At 47.0% G+C, this 15,528-nt stretch overlaps 1 protein-coding gene across 2 annotated transcripts in view; it reads right to left on the reverse strand.

Annotated features, from left to right (window-relative positions):
* The window catches only part of LOC311147245 (tensin-3-like), a 91,944-nt gene that overhangs the window by 36,282 nt on the left and 40,134 nt on the right, over positions 1–15,528 (reverse strand). For both annotated transcript variants that reach the window (XM_084183912.1, XM_084183911.1), the window contains exon 13: positions 11,794–13,041. In XM_084183912.1, the coding sequence (XP_084040038.1) occupies positions 11,794–13,041 (1,248 nt within the window). The remainder of the gene's footprint in view (positions 1–11,793; positions 13,042–15,528) is intronic.

Below are 15,528 nucleotides of genomic sequence, written 5' to 3' on the forward strand. Positions count from 1 at the left end.
ATGGTATGGTATGTTGTGTTGTGTTGTGTTGTGTTGTGTTGTGTTGTGTTGTGCTGCCTTGGACTTCACGTATCGTTTGTTTATTGTTTTGTCGTGGTGTTTATTTAATATAAATAAACATGTATGCATATCACGCTGCGCCTTGGTCCGTCCCGTCTATAAACGAGCGTGACAGAAGATCCCACCAAACGAGGACCAAGCAGCGTGTCCAGGAGCAGACAGCCTGGACCTGGGAGGAGATCCTGGACGGTAAGGGATCCTGGACTTGGGAGGAGATTCAGGCCGGGATGGATCGCCGTCCTTGGGAGGAGACAGTGGAGGCGCGGTATAGAGAGGAGCAGCGGCAACGCGGAAGGCGCCGGCCGAGGAAGAAGCCCGAGAGACAGCCCCAATAAAAAAAATTTGGGGGGCTAAAAAGGTGGTTGGCGGAGCCTAGAGGTAGAGCAGAGCCAACTCCCCGTACTCATGCGAGGAGGCATGTGACTGGGCAGGTTCCGTGTTTTGCGGAGCTACGTACTGTGTCGCCAGTGTTCCGGCACAGTCCTGTACGTCCTGTGCTAGCACCACGCACGTGTCGTGCGAAGATGGGCATTCAGCCAGGACGGGGTGTGCCGGCTCAACGCTCCTGGTCTCCAGTACGCCTCCTCGGTCCCGCATATCCTGCGCCTGTTCTACTAGCTGTATCGCCAGTGCGCGTGCACAGCCCAGTGCGTCCTGTGCCAGCACCCCGCATGTGTAGTGCGAAAGTGGGCAGCCAGCCAGGACGGGTTGTGCCAGCTCTCCGCTCCAGACCTGTGGATGGTTTGTCCTCTGATAAATCAATGATAAGTTTCGGTGTTCCTCAAGGTTCCGTTTTAGAACCACTATTGTTTTCACTATATTCTACCTCATGGTGATGTCATCTGGAAACACAATGTCAACTTTCACTGCTATGCGGACGACACACAACTGTAACATTCGATGAAACATGGTGAAGCCCTAAAATTGCATATCCTGGAAGAATGTGTTTCAGACATAAGTAAGTGGATGGCGGCAAACATTTTACTTTTAAACTCGGACAAAACAGAGATGCTAGTTATAGGTCCCAAGAAACAAAGAGATCTGCTAATTAATCTAGATGGTTGTACAGTCGTCTCAAATAAAACTGAAGGACCTCAGCGTTACTCTGGACCCTGATCTCTCTTTTGGCAAGGCCAGCTTTTTTCCATCTTCGTAACATTGCAAAAATCTGAAATGTTTTTTTTCCAAAAATGATGCAGAAAAACTAATCCATGCTTTTGTCACTTCTAGATTAGACTACTGCAATGCTCTACTCTCCGGCTACCCGGATAAAGCACTAAATAAACTTCAGTTAGTGCTAAATACGGCTGTAGAATCTTGACTAGAACAAAAAAGAAAGTATTATATTACTCCAGTGCTAGCCTCTCTAGCTTCCTGTTAAGGCTAGGGCTGATTTCAAGGTTTTACTGCTAACCTACAAAGCATTACATGGACATTCTTCTACCTATCTCTCTGATTTGGTCCTGCCATACATACCTACATGTACGCTACGGTCAAAAGACGTAGGCCTCCTTATTGTCCCTAGAATTTCTAAGCAAACAGCTGGAGGCAGGGCTTTCACCTATAGAGCTCCATTTTTATGGAATGGTCTCCCTATCAATGTGAGAGACGCAGACTCATCTCTTCAGTAGGACCTATGATTGAGTGTAGTCTGGCCCAGGGGTGCGAAGGTGAATGGCAAGGCACTAGAGTGACGAACCACCCTTGCTGTCTCTGCCTGGCCGGCTCCCCTCTCTCCACTGGGATTCTCTGCCTCTGACCCTATTACGGGAGCTGGGTTACTGGCTTACTAGTGCCCTTCCATGCCGTCCCTAGGAGGGGTGAGTCACGTCGTGCCAGGATTTTTTCGCTATACACGACTTGAGTAGGTTGAGTCACTGACATGATCTTCCTGTCCGGTTGTCTCAGCCTCCAGTATCTATGCTTCAATAGTCTATGTGCCGGGGTGCTAGGGTCAGTCTGACCTATCTGGTGAAATTCTCCTGTCTTATCTGGTGTCCTGTATGAATTTAAGTATGCTCCCTATAATTCTCCCATCTCTCTCTCTCTCTCACCTGCTGTCGCGACCTCTGAATGCTCGGCAATGAAAAGCCACCTGACATTTACTGCTGAGATGCTGACCTGTTGCACCATCTACTGCCACTGTGATTATTATTTGACTCTGCTGGTCATCTATGAATGTTTGAACATCTTGAAGAACGATCTGACCTTAATGGCCATGTACAGTGGGGAAAAAAGTATTTAGTCAGCCACCAATTGTGCAAGTTCTCCCACTTAAAAAGATGAGAGAGGCCTGTAATTTTCATCATAGGTACACGTCAACTATGACAGACAAAATGAGAAGAAAAAAAAATCGAGAAAATCACATTGTAGGATTTTTAATGAATTTATTTGCAAATTATGGTGGAAAATAAGTATTTGGTCAATAACAAAAGTTTCTCAATACTTTGTTATATACCCTTTGTTGGCAATGACACAGGTCAAACGTTTTCTGTAAGAAAGGTTTTCACACACTGTTGCTGGTATTTTGGCCCATTCCTCCATGCAGATCTCCTCTAGAGCAGTGATGTTTTGGGGCTGTCGCTGGGCAACACGGACTTTCAACTCCCTCCAAAGATTTTCTATGGGGTTGAGATCTGGAGACTGGCTAGGCCACTCCAGGACCTTGAAATGCTTCTTACAAAACCAATCCTTCGTTGCCCGGGCGGTGTGTTTGGGATCATTGTCATGCTGAAAGACCCAGCCACGTTTCATCTTCAATGCCCTTGCTGATGGAAGGAGGTTTTCACTCAAAATCTCACGATACATGGCCCCATTCATTCTTTCCTTTACACGGATCAGTCGTCCTGGTCCCTTTGCAGAAAAACAGCCCCAAAGCATGATGTTTCCACCCCCATGCTTCACAGTAGGTATGGTGTTCTTTGGATGCAACTCAGCATTCTTTGTCCTCCAAACACGACGAGTTGAGTTTTTACCAAAAAGTTATATTTTGGTTTCATCTGACCATATGACATTCTCCCAATCCTCTTCTGGATCATCCAAATGCACTCTAGCAAACTTCAGACGGGCCTGGACATGTACTGGCTTAAGCAGGGGGACACGTCTGGCACTGCAGGATTTGAGTCCCTGGCGACGTAGTGTGTTACTGATGGTAGGCTTTGTTATTTTGGTCCCAGCTCTCTGCAGGTCATTCACTAGGTCCCCCCGTGTGGTTCTGGGATTTTTGCTCACCGTTCTTGTGATCATTTTGACCCCACGGGGTGAGATCTTGCATGGAGCCCCAGATCGAGGGAGATTATCAGTGGTCTTGTATGTCTTCCATTTCCTAATAATTGCTCCCACAGTTGATTTCTTCAAACCAAGCTGCTTACCTATTGCAGATTCAGTCTTCCCAGCCTGGTGCAGGTCTACAATTTTGTTTCTGGTGTCCTTTGACAGCTCTTTGGTCTTGGCCACAGTGGAGTTTGGAGTGTGACTGTTTGAAGTTGTGGACAGGTGTCTTTTATACTGATAACAAGTTCAAACAGGTGCCATTAATACAGGTAACGAGTGGAGGACAGAGGAGCCTCTTAAAGAAGAAGTTTCAGGTCTGTGAGAGCCAGAAATCTTGCTTGTTTGTTGGTGACCAAATACTTATTTTCCACCATAATTTGCAAATAAATTCATAAAAAATCCTACAATGTGATTTTCTGGATTTCTTTTCCTCAATTTGTCTGTTATAGTTGACGTGTACCTATGATGAAAATTACAGGCCTCTCTCATCTTTTTAAGTGGGAGAACTTGCGCAATTGGTGGCTGACTAAATACTTTTTTTCCCCGCTGTACTCTTATAATCTCAACCCGGCCCAGCGAGAAGAGGACTGGCCACCCCTCAGAGCCTGGTTCCTCTCTAGGTTTCTTCCTAGGTTCCTGCCTTTCTAGGGAGTTTTTCCTAGCCACATCTGCATTGCTTGCTGTTTGGGGTTTTAGGCTGGGTTTCTGTATAAGCACTTTGTGACTTCTGCTGATGTAAAAAGGGCCTTATAAATACATTTGATTTGATGCTCAAACCCAACACCCCAACCTGAGCACTCTGTTCTGCCACTTCTGGTCTCTTGGCCCTCCCACCCCTAAGTGGTGGGAGAGCTCTTCTCTGACCTGGTACCCCAATGGTGGAACCAGGACAGTAGAGTCCCTGCCCATCTCCCTAAAACATCTGAAACCCCACCTCTTCAAACTAACACTCACACTTGACCCCCCCCCCCTTACTAGCTCTGACTTTGCTGATAGCTACTTTATTGAGGAAAAATGTACTTACTATGACTGTGATATGTGGTTGTCCCACCTAGCTATCTTAAGATGAATGCACTAACTAAGTCGCTCTGGATAAGAGCGTCTGCTAAATGACTTAAATGTAAATGCTTTGCACACCTGGATTTTACAATATTTGCACATCTAAATCAGCCATTAAACTCTGTGTTTTAAAGTCCCCATTGGCTTTATGGTGAAATCCCTGAGTGGTTTCCTTCCTCTCCGGCAACGGAGTTAGGAAGGACGCCTGTATCTTTGTAGTGACTGGGTGTATTGATACACCATCCAAAGTGTAATTAATAACTTCACCATGCTCAAAGGGATTTTCAATGTCTGCTTTTTTTTTTTAACCAATCTACCAATAGGTGCCCATTGGAAAACCTCCCTGGTCTTTGTGGTTGACTGAGGGACCTTACAGATAATTGTATGTGTGGGGTACAGAGATTAATTAGTCACAAAAAAATCTGGTTAAACACTATTGTTGCACACAGAGTGAGTCCATGCAACTTATTATGTGACTTGTTACGCACATTTTTACTCCTGAACTTATTTAGGCTTGCCATAACAAAGGGGTTGAATACTTATTGACTCAAGACATTTTTAAATAAACTAAACACAGCGTGTTTCTGTACTGTGCTGTGTGTCAAGTCTGGGATTTCTAGTGTATGTAGCCGATATGCACAGACAGGTACAAGTATCTGGAATCAGATGGAAAATGCGATGCCTCAAGGCACACTTGTTCCTCGCTTGGAAATTCCTTGGCCCTCCTCCCCGCGCTGCGCTCACCTCTTTCTGTGCCCCCTGGCTGCTCCAGGTACATATCTTAATGTGATTCACACTCTACTGACAGCCAGACCACACTCACTCACTCCAGGTAGAAACAAAATGGTGGACCACAGTTCCAGAGCCAATGAGTCCTTGAGTCAACAACATTCACAAGTTTAACAACTTAAGACACCGCTAAGTTTGGTGAAAGGATAAAAGACAGAACATTTGTGGTTTTAATGGTTTTAGTAAGTGCGTAAGATTACATCTGTACATTTGAATAATTACCTGTAAGATACGTATTGCTAATAGGGGGAAACAAACAGACCAAAACACTGTGAATGGCTTAGGTCCAAAACTGGTGGGAGACCTAGTTAACTTTTCAATTACTGATAAGCACTGAACATTCATAGGATTCTTTGGCACATTGTTTCAGTCTGTGTCCAAAAGCATAATATCAGTCAGACCAATATCCAGAGGAAATACAGTATTTGGCAGCTGAACTGTAGATAAGGGTTATTAGAGGGAAACTATTGTAGTATTCAAAACATACAAGTATGTTAGAATATTCCTCTACTTTTTTGGGTTTTCTATTCTTTTAAATGGATAACATGCAACGGGACCTGCTGACATTTACTCCAGCAGCTGTAATATTCCCTTTAACATGAAGATACTGTCTTCTGAAAGCTGGTGTCTCTACTGTCAAAAGTGGCTTCAGTGAGCTCATGACAAGGAAGGCCTGAGAGAGTGTGAGGAACCTTCAAAGACATTCCATGTCAGCAGTACAGTGTGCCACATGTATGAATGTTCTAGAGCTGTGAGCCTAGATCTACAGAGCTGATGACAGTCATCTCCCCCCCATGTACCTCTCTGAGTGAGACAGCTGTACACAGACAAGCCTCGACAACGACCTCTTCCTCAGAAACACGCAGAAAACACCTGAAAAGCTGGCACGAACCCTTCTATTTACACTGGCTAACAGCTCTCAAGGTGGGAGAGAGCAACAGTGTGTTTGGGAAAAGTTAACACTGTGTTGTAAGAGAAGTGAGGATTTGATAGTGAAGTTCTCCTAGAAAAGAAACAATACCAAATCTTCAATCGTCTCATTGATTTGTTACCACCACCATTTTTCATGAGGCGCTGCTGTGTGCAACTTTTTTTCCCTTATTCAACTTTTTCACTCCGGACGCTTTATCTGGACATGGCTCATCAACATCTTCAACAGCCGAAGCTAAGTAGTAACATTAACATTAACATGATGTCTTTTAATTGCAGTCGCTGTACTCATAATATACAGGAGAATTCTCGCCTTACGGCGAGAATAGCTGTGCTACAAGCCCAGCTTCAGACGCAATCGTTAGGCAAGAGTATTATCAGTGTAGGAAAGGAAGAAACAGCGTCTGTGCCACCAGTAAGTACAGACAGTAACGTTAGTATAACTCCCCCCGCACAGTCCCTGCAGCCGGACAACTTTCTCATGGCTTCTGGAGGGAAATACTGTTGGAATGCTCAACCGGTGTCGCTCATTCAGCCGACAGAAACCTTCAACCGGTTTTCCCCATTATGTAGCGAGTCGGAGTCTGAGTCTGAGTCTTCTCTAGTCTCTACTCCTCCCGTTACGGGGTCTGAGACGCCGAAGGCTCCCACCATTAGCTCTGACAAATTGAAAACCCTAGTCATTGGCGACTCCATTACCCGCAGTATTAGACTTAAAACGAATCACCCAGCGATCATACACTGTTTACCAGGGGGCAGGGCTACCGACGTTAAGGCTAATCTAAAGATGGTGCTGGCTAAAGCTAAAACTGGCGAGTGTAGAGAGTATAGAGATATTGTTATCCACGTCGGCACCAACGATGTTAGGATGAAACAGTCAGAGGTCACCAAGTGCAACATAGCTTCAGCGTGTAAATCAGCTAGAAAGATGTGTCGGCATCGAGTAATTGTCTCTGGCCCCCTCCCAGTTAGGGGAAGTGACGAGCTCTACAGCAGAGTCTCAGCACTTAATCGCTGGTTGAAAACTGTTTTCTGCCCCTCCCAAAAGATAACATTTGTGGATAATTGGCCCTCTTTCTGGGACTCACCCACAAACAGGATCAAGCCTGACCTGCTGAGGAGTGACGGACTCCATCCTAGCTGGAGGGGTGCTCTCCTCTTATCTACCAACATAGATAGGGCTCTAACTCCTTTAGCCCCACAGTGAAATAGGGTGCAGGCCAGGCAGCAGGCTGTTAGCCAACCTGCCAGCTTAGTGGAGTCTGCCAATAGTATAGTCAGTGTAGTCAGCTCAGCCATACCCATTGAGACTGTGTCTGTGCCTCGACCTAGGTTGGGCAAAACTAAACATGGTGGTGTCCACCCTAGCAATCTTATTAGGATAAAGACCTCCTCCATTCCTGCCATTATTGAAAGAGATCGTGATACCTCACATCTCAAAATAGGGTTACTTAATGTTAGATCCCTCACTTCAAAGGCAGTCATAGTCAATGAACTAATCACTGATCATAATCTTGATGTGATTGGCCTGACTGAAACATGGCTTAAGCCTGATGAATTTGCTGTGTTAAATGAGGCCTCACCTCCTGGTTACACTAGTGACCATATTCCCCGTGCATCCCGCAAAGGCGGAGGTGTTGCTAACATTTACGATAGCAAATTTCAATTTACAAAAAAAAAAATGACGTTTTCATCTTTCGAGCTTCTAGTCATGAAATCTATGCAGCCTACTCAATCACTTTTTATAGCTACTGTTTACAGGCCTCCTGGGCCATATACAGCGTTCCTCTCTGAGTTTCCTGAATTCCTATCAGACCTTGTAGTCATAGCAGATCATATTCTAATTTTTGGTGATTTTAATATTCACATGGAGAAGTCCACAGACCCACTCCAAAAGTCCTTCGGAGCCATTATCGACTCAGTGGGTTTTGTCCAACATGTCTCTGGACCTACTCACTGCCACAGTCATACTCTGGACCTAGTTTTGTCCCATGGAATAAATGTTGTAGATCTTAATGTTTTTCCACAAAATCCTGGACTATCGGACCACCATTTTATTACGTTTGCAATCGCAACAAATAATCTGCTCAGACCCCAACCAAGGAGCATCAAAAGTCGTGCTATAAATTCTCAGACAACACAAAAATTCATTGATGCCCTTCCAGACCCCTTCTGCCTACCCAAGGACGTCAGAGGACAAAAATCAGTTAACCACTTAACTGAGGAACTAAATTTAACCTTGCACAATACCCTAGATGCAGTTGCACCCCTAAAAACGAAAAACATTTGTCATAAGAAACTAGCTCCCTGGTATACAGAAAATACCCGAGCTTTGAAGCAAGCTTCCAGGAAATTGGAACGGAAATGGCGCCACACCAAACTGGAAGTCTTCCGACTAGCTTGGAAAGACAGTACCGTGCAGTACCGAAGAGCCCTCACTGCTGCTCGATCATCCTACTTTTCCAAATTAATCGAGGAAAATAAGAACAATCCAAAATTTCTTTTTGATACTGTTGCAAAGCTAACTAAAAAGCAGCATTCCCCAAGAGAGGATGGTTTTCACTTCAGCAGTGATAAATTCATGAACTTCTTTGAGGAAAAGATCATGACCATTAGAAAGCAAATTACGGACTCCTCTTTGAATCTGCGTATTCCTCCAGGGCTTAGCTGTCCTGGATCTGCACAGCTCTGCGAGGGCCTGGGATCGGGAGAGACACTTAAGTGTTTTAGTACTATATCTCTTGACACAATGATGAAAATAATCATGGCCTCTAAACCTTCAAGCTGCATACTGGATCCTATTCCTACTAAACTGCTGAAGGAGCTGCTTCCTGTGCTTGGCCCTCCTATGTTGAACATAATAAACAGCTCTCTATCCACCGGATGTGTACCAAACTCACTAAAAGTGGCAGTGATAAAGCCTCTCTTGAAAAAGCCAAACCTTGACCCGGAAAATATAAAAAACTATCGGCCAATATCGAATCTTCCATTCCTCTCAAAAATTTTAGAAAAAGCTGTTGCGCAGCAACTCACTGCCTTTCTGAAGACAAACAATGTATACGAAATGCTTCAGTCTGGTTTTAGACCCCATCATAGCACTGAGACTGCACTTGTGAAGGTGGTAAATGACCTTTTAATGGCGTCAGACCGAGGCTCTGCATCTGTCCTCGTGCTACTAGACCTTAGTGCTGCCTTTGACACCATCGATCACCACATTCTTTTGGAGAGACTGGAAACCCAAATTGGTCTACACGGACAAGTTCTGGCCTGGTTTAGATCCTACCTGTCGGAAAGATATCAGTTTGTCTCTGTGAATGGTCTGTCCTCCGACAAATCAACTGTACATTTCGGTGTTCCTCAAGGTTCCGTTTTAGGACCACTATTGTTTTCACTATATATTTTACCTCTTGGGGATGTTATTCGAAAACATAATGTTAACTTTCACTGCTATGCGGATGACACACAGCTGTACATTTCAATGAAGCATGGTGAAGCCCCAAAATTGCCCTCGCTAGAAGCCTGTGTTTCAGACATAAGGAAGTGGATGGCTGAAAACTTTTTACTTTTAAACTCGGACAAAACAGAGATGCTTGTTCTAGGTCCCAAGAAACAAAGAGATCTTCTGTTAAATCTGACAATTCATCTTGATGGTTGTAAAGTCGTCTCAAATAAAACTGTGAAGGACCTAGGCGTTACTCTTGACCCTGATCTCTCTTTTGACGAACATATCAAGACTGTTTCAAGGACAGCTTTTTTCCATCTACGTAACATTGCAAAAATCAGAAATTTTCTGTCCAAAAATGATGCAGAAAAATTAATCCATGCATTTGTTACTTCTAGATTAGACTACTGCAATGCTCTATTTTCCGGCTACCCGGATAAAGCACTAAATAAACTTCAGTTAGTGCTAAATACGGCTGCTAGAATCCTGACTAGAACCAAGAAATTTGATCATATTACTCCAGTGCTAGCTTCCCTACACTGGCTTCCTGTTAAGGCAAGGGCTGATTTCAAGGTTTTACTGTTAACCTATAAAGCGTTACATGGGCTTGCTCCTACCTATCTTTCCGAGTTGGTCCTGCCGTACATACCAATACGTACGCTACGGTCACAAGACGCAGGCCTCCTAATTGTCCCTAGAATTTCTAAGCAAACAGCGGGAGGCAGGGCTTTCTCCTATAGATCTCCATTTTTATGGAACAGTCTGCCTACCCATGTGAGAGACGCAGACTCGGTCTCAACCTTTAAGTCTTTACTGAAGACTTATCTCTTCAGTAGGTCATATGATTGAGTGTAGTCTGGCCCAGGAGTGTGAAGGTGAACGGAAAGGCTGGAGCAACGAACAGCCCTTGCTGTCTCTGCCAGGCCGGTTCCCCTCTCCACTGGGGTTCTCTGCCTCTAACCCTGTTGCAGGGGCTGAGTCACTGGCCTGCTGGTGCTCTTTCATGCCGTCCCTGGGAGGGGTACGTCAATTGAGTGGGTTGAGTTACTGACGTGATCTTCCTGTCTGGGTTGGCGACCCCCCCCCCCTTGGTTTGTGCTGTGGTGGAGACCTCTGTGGGCTATACTCGGCCTTGTCTCAGGATTGTAAGTTGGTGGTTGGGGATATCCCTCTAGTGGTGCGGGGGCTGTGCTTTGGCGGAGTGGGTGGGGTTATATCCTTCCTGTTTGGCCCTGTCCGGGGGTTTCTTCGGATGGGGCCACAGTGTCTCCGGACCGCTCCTGTCTCAGCCTCCAGTATTTATGCTGCAGTAGTTTATGTGTCGGGGGGCTGGGGTTAGTTGGTTATACCTGGAGTACTTCTCCTGTCTTATCCAGTGTCCTGTGTGAATTTAAGTATGCTCTCTCTAATTCTCTCGTTCTCTCTTTCTCTCTGAGAACCTGAGCCCTAGGACCATACGTCAGGACTACCGGGCATGATGACACCCTGCTGCCCCCAGTCCGCCTGGCCTTGCTGCTATTCCAGTTTCAACTGTTCTGCCTGCGGCTACGAAACCCCTACCTGTCCCAGACCTGCTGTTTTCAACTCTAAATGATCGGCTATGAAAAGCCAACTGAGAGACCTGAGCCCTAGGACCATACGTCGGGACTACCGGCCGTGGTGACTCCTTGCTATCCCCAGTCCGCCTGGCCTTGCTGCTATTCCAGTTTAAACTGTTCTGCCTGCGGTTATGGAACCCCTACCTGTCCCAGACCTGCTGTTTTAAACTCTAATGATCGGCTATGAAAAGCCAACTGAGATTTATTCCTGATTATTATTTGACCATGCTTGTCACTTATGAACATTTTTGAACATCTTGGCATGGTTCTGTTATAATCTCCACCCGGCACAGCCAGAAGAGGACTGGCCACCCCTCATAGCCTGGTTCCTCTCTAGGTTTCTTCCTAGGTTTTGCCTTTCTAGGGAGTTTTTCCTAGCCACCGTGCTTCTACACCTGCATTACTAGCTGTTTGGGGTTTTAGGCTGGGTTTCTGTACAGCACTTCGAGATATTAGCTGATGTAAGAAGGGCTATATAAAATAAAATTGATTGATTGATTGATTGTGTGCAGATGTTGGATCACATTTCCACAACCACCGCTAACATTACCACCACCAGTACTATTGTAAAACATCACCATTATTACAACCACCACCATTCATTTCACCACCAATCACCACACCCAGAGCTTGCTGTCTTACCTGACAGATGTGTGTTTTGCAATGCGGCTGTACTGTTATCTGTGAGTCTGGGACTGACTCCGTTGGGGCAGCCGGTGGAGGTGGCGTTGGTGGTGGCCGAGCCATTCACATGCTCCCCGCCGTTCCTCTTGACCGAGCTGGACCGTGTGGGCACCGGCACGAACGTGGGGTCCAGGTCCATGATCAACTGGTTGAGCTGGTCGATGGAGTTATCAATGTCTACAGTCAAAGAGTTAAACTCCTCGTCTCGGCTGTTGTTGTTGTTGTTGACGACTGCAGGAAGCTGCTCATTTTGAGTCTGTGGTGCCACCACCGTTCTCGAGGCAGCAGTGTCCATGCTCAGCACGGGTCCTTGTTGTGACACTGTAGGGGCTGGAGGTTTGGGTGGGCATCCCTCCTGCGATTTGTTGTCCACTGGGTACCTCTCCCTCTCCTCAGCCTCCTCGGCCTGCAGGTAGGCGTACTGATGGGCTGCTACCATCTGCTGCTGGCGAACCCAGGTGTGTGTGGAGTAGCTGCCCTGCCGGTAGACCTGCTGCTTGGGCATAGGCACGGCGCTGGCGGGGGTGGAGACTGAGGCGCTCCTCTGGCCAAAGCAGCCCCTCCGGGCCTCTGCGTAGGCCCTCTCGTACTCCTCCATAGCGGCCGGGGCTGGGTGGTGGTGCTGGGGTTGGTGGTGGTGGGGCTGGTGCTCCTCTCCCCCAGGGCTACCGAAGCCATCCGACAGCAGGGAGTTCTGGCTGCTCTTGTGGCAGGAGGACGACAGGGTCCCCAGGCTGTCCACGCTGAGCAGGTCGTGACCCGACAGGAGGACCTCATCATCCAGGATGTCCGTCTCCCTCTCTCTGGGGGGTCGCGGGTCCCCGTTGACATGCACCTGGGCTGGGAACAGCCTCTGTACGGTCACCCCTCCTGGCCCTCCACCTTCGCACTCAGACATCTCCTCCAGGCCGAACCCGCTCAGCAGGCGCTTCAGCTGGGCCTTCTCTTGACGGCTGGGGCCCTGCTGGGGCCTGGTGCTGGTGGTTGTGGTGATGGGGGCTGGGGGTCGGTCAGTCCACAGAGAGGTGCTGGACAGGCCTGAGTCGCTGCTGGCTGACAGGGCGTGGTCGCTGTGGTCGGGGCTGCTGGTGGCAGAGGTGGCTCGGTGGGCTCCACAGCCCAGGGTCAGGGTGGTGGATCCTCCCCAGTTAGGGCTCCTCTTGGATGGGGTGGCTTTGTCCTGGGCCAGTCCCTGAGAGCGGGGCACTGGAACGACAAGAGATGCAATGGATTTAAGCGGTCAGCTGGTTCGGAGACACACACAGACATCACCACACACACACACACAGACACACATATGTACAGGTAGATGACCACAAAGAAGCTCACATGACCTCAAAAGACGAAAAAAATGTCACATACACAAATAAGTTAACTTGGACTGAACAACAAGTACAGCTGGCTGATAAAACAAACAGGGTTACTCAAACGCACACCTTTTGACACACGAAGACCCAAATGAACACACACATTAACTCAGAGGTATGAAAATAAGTGAGACATTCTTCTCTCATGACACATTTACAGAGCTGGAGGACAATGAGTAGGCTACAGGCTGTAAAAATAGCAAAGCATGGGAAAGATCAGCACTTCTCACTTCAACTGTACATAACAAGAGTGTTCTCCCAGACAACTGTGCACCACAGAATAGTTTCCCCTCAATCTCAAACCAAAACTAATCATTTACATTTTACATTTTAGTCATTTAGCAGACGCTCTTATCCAGAGCGACTTACAGTTAAGTGAGTGCATACATTTTCAAACTGGCCCCCCGTGGGAATCGAACCCACAACCCTGGCGTTGCAAACGCCATGCTCTACCAACTGAGCTACATCCCAGCCGGCCATTCCCTCCCCTACCCTGGACGACGCTGGCTAATTGTGCGCCGCCCCATGGGTCTCCCGGTCGCGGCCGGCTACGACAGAGTCTGTATTCGAACCAGGGTCTCTAGTGGCACAGCTAGCACTGCGATGCAGTGCCTTACACCACTGCGCCACTCGGGAGAGTGGCGCATGACATCTAACCATTCTGATTAAATAAAAGCATAAACCTAGCACTATAACTCTGTTATCAAGCACTATAACTCTCGTTCGTACCTTGTGCTGTACGGTAGACAAAGGTGTTCCTCATGTTCAGGTTATGTAACTAACTGTTAATGAAAGCCAAGCACCCATCCGTCTGTCTGCCTGTGAGCTGATATAGGGCAGTTGCGTCCCTGGCCAGTCAGTCACTATGTCTGACCTCTGTATTCCTCACCGTGGCATAATTTACCTACCGATCCCCACTACCCTCTGACCCTCCAACATACTGTATGTCTAAACAGCCCAGTTCAAACCTCAGCAGAAAATTGGAGCTACAGTCAGAGGTCAAATGGAAAGCAGCACAGTGAAATCCACTTGCGCCCTCTCTCATGACTCGGATAGAATACTCAAGAAAAAACAAAATACTTCTAGTTAGCTAACAAGACAAGGAGCCTGGTCAGTGCTTACAGAATGGAGTTCAATGTACATTTTCAAGTGCAACCGAAAGCTGTGGTAAAGTCGATGGTAAAAGCACCATTCCATAATCAGTGTTTCTCTCCTCTAGTTCAACAAAGGAGAGGCAGCAACATGCCTTTGTCTCAATCTGGCGCGGGAAGTACTTACCTTTCTTCAAGCCAACAGGGATGTAGTAGGATCCGAATACCAGACACGCATGATAAATGATACCCTCCCCCTCAACACACACACGGTTCTCTGGAACTCACATCTGGCTCTCTACAGCACGTCTCAGGCCTCCTCACCAGGCTACAGTCCAGGACAGAACTCCCAGGAGTATTCCAACAGATCCCTCTACAACATTCCAACTGGCAAGGTGGTAACACTTCTGAAGACAAATGTCATCCCTCCACTCTCTCCCTCCCACTTCTCTCTCCCCCTCCCCCCTCCTACTCTTCCCTCATGCCCCCCCTTCTCCTTCAAGAAAATAATGCAGCCACAGCTCTAACCTTCTCCTTCAAGAAAATAATGCAGCCACAGCTCTAACCTTCTCCTTCAAGAAAATAATGCAGCCACAGCTCTAACCTTCTCCTTCACCGGCTGCAGGTAAATAAGTGCACCAGACAACCACCATCTCCTGCATAATACAATGGAGAAACAGATAGATGATATGGAGAGGAGGAGGGGTAATAAAGAATGGGAAGTTTAGCTAACAGATAGTGACCAGGATCAGAAACCCACAGAGGTCTCCCAACCACACACAATGGCCCTGCTCTCCCTCTCTCCTAGCAGTGAGAAGGAAGGTGAGGGTGTTTGCACTCCACACAAGGGGGACCTTGATTTCTCCAAATATGGACAGAGGAATGTAAACAAGTCGGGAGGGGGTGGGGGCGGGCGGGCCCTGGGGTGAGCTGTAACCTGGCTGCATCAGAGAGAGAGAGAGAGAGAGAGAGAGAGAGAGAGAGAGAGAAAGAGAGAAGGAGAGAGGATCTGATAAATGAAAACAACATTCCTTTTCCTCTCCTCCTTCCCTCTTTCTTTCACACTGTAAAGATAAACTTTTTAATTAGAGCGAGCCTACCTTCTAGTTGGGCGCTCTCTGACGGTTTTATGAAACCCCTGGGATAGCCAAGTTGTTTTTCTCTCGCTCTCGTGCATCATGAAATTACATGCCTGCTGTCCATACAACAACAGCGTGGAAACAGATGTGCTCTAA

The sequence above is a fragment of the Coregonus lavaretus genome (genome assembly GCF_964263955.1).
Source record: "Coregonus lavaretus genome assembly, chromosome: 19".
Taxonomy (NCBI): domain Eukaryota; kingdom Metazoa; phylum Chordata; class Actinopteri; order Salmoniformes; family Salmonidae; genus Coregonus; species Coregonus lavaretus.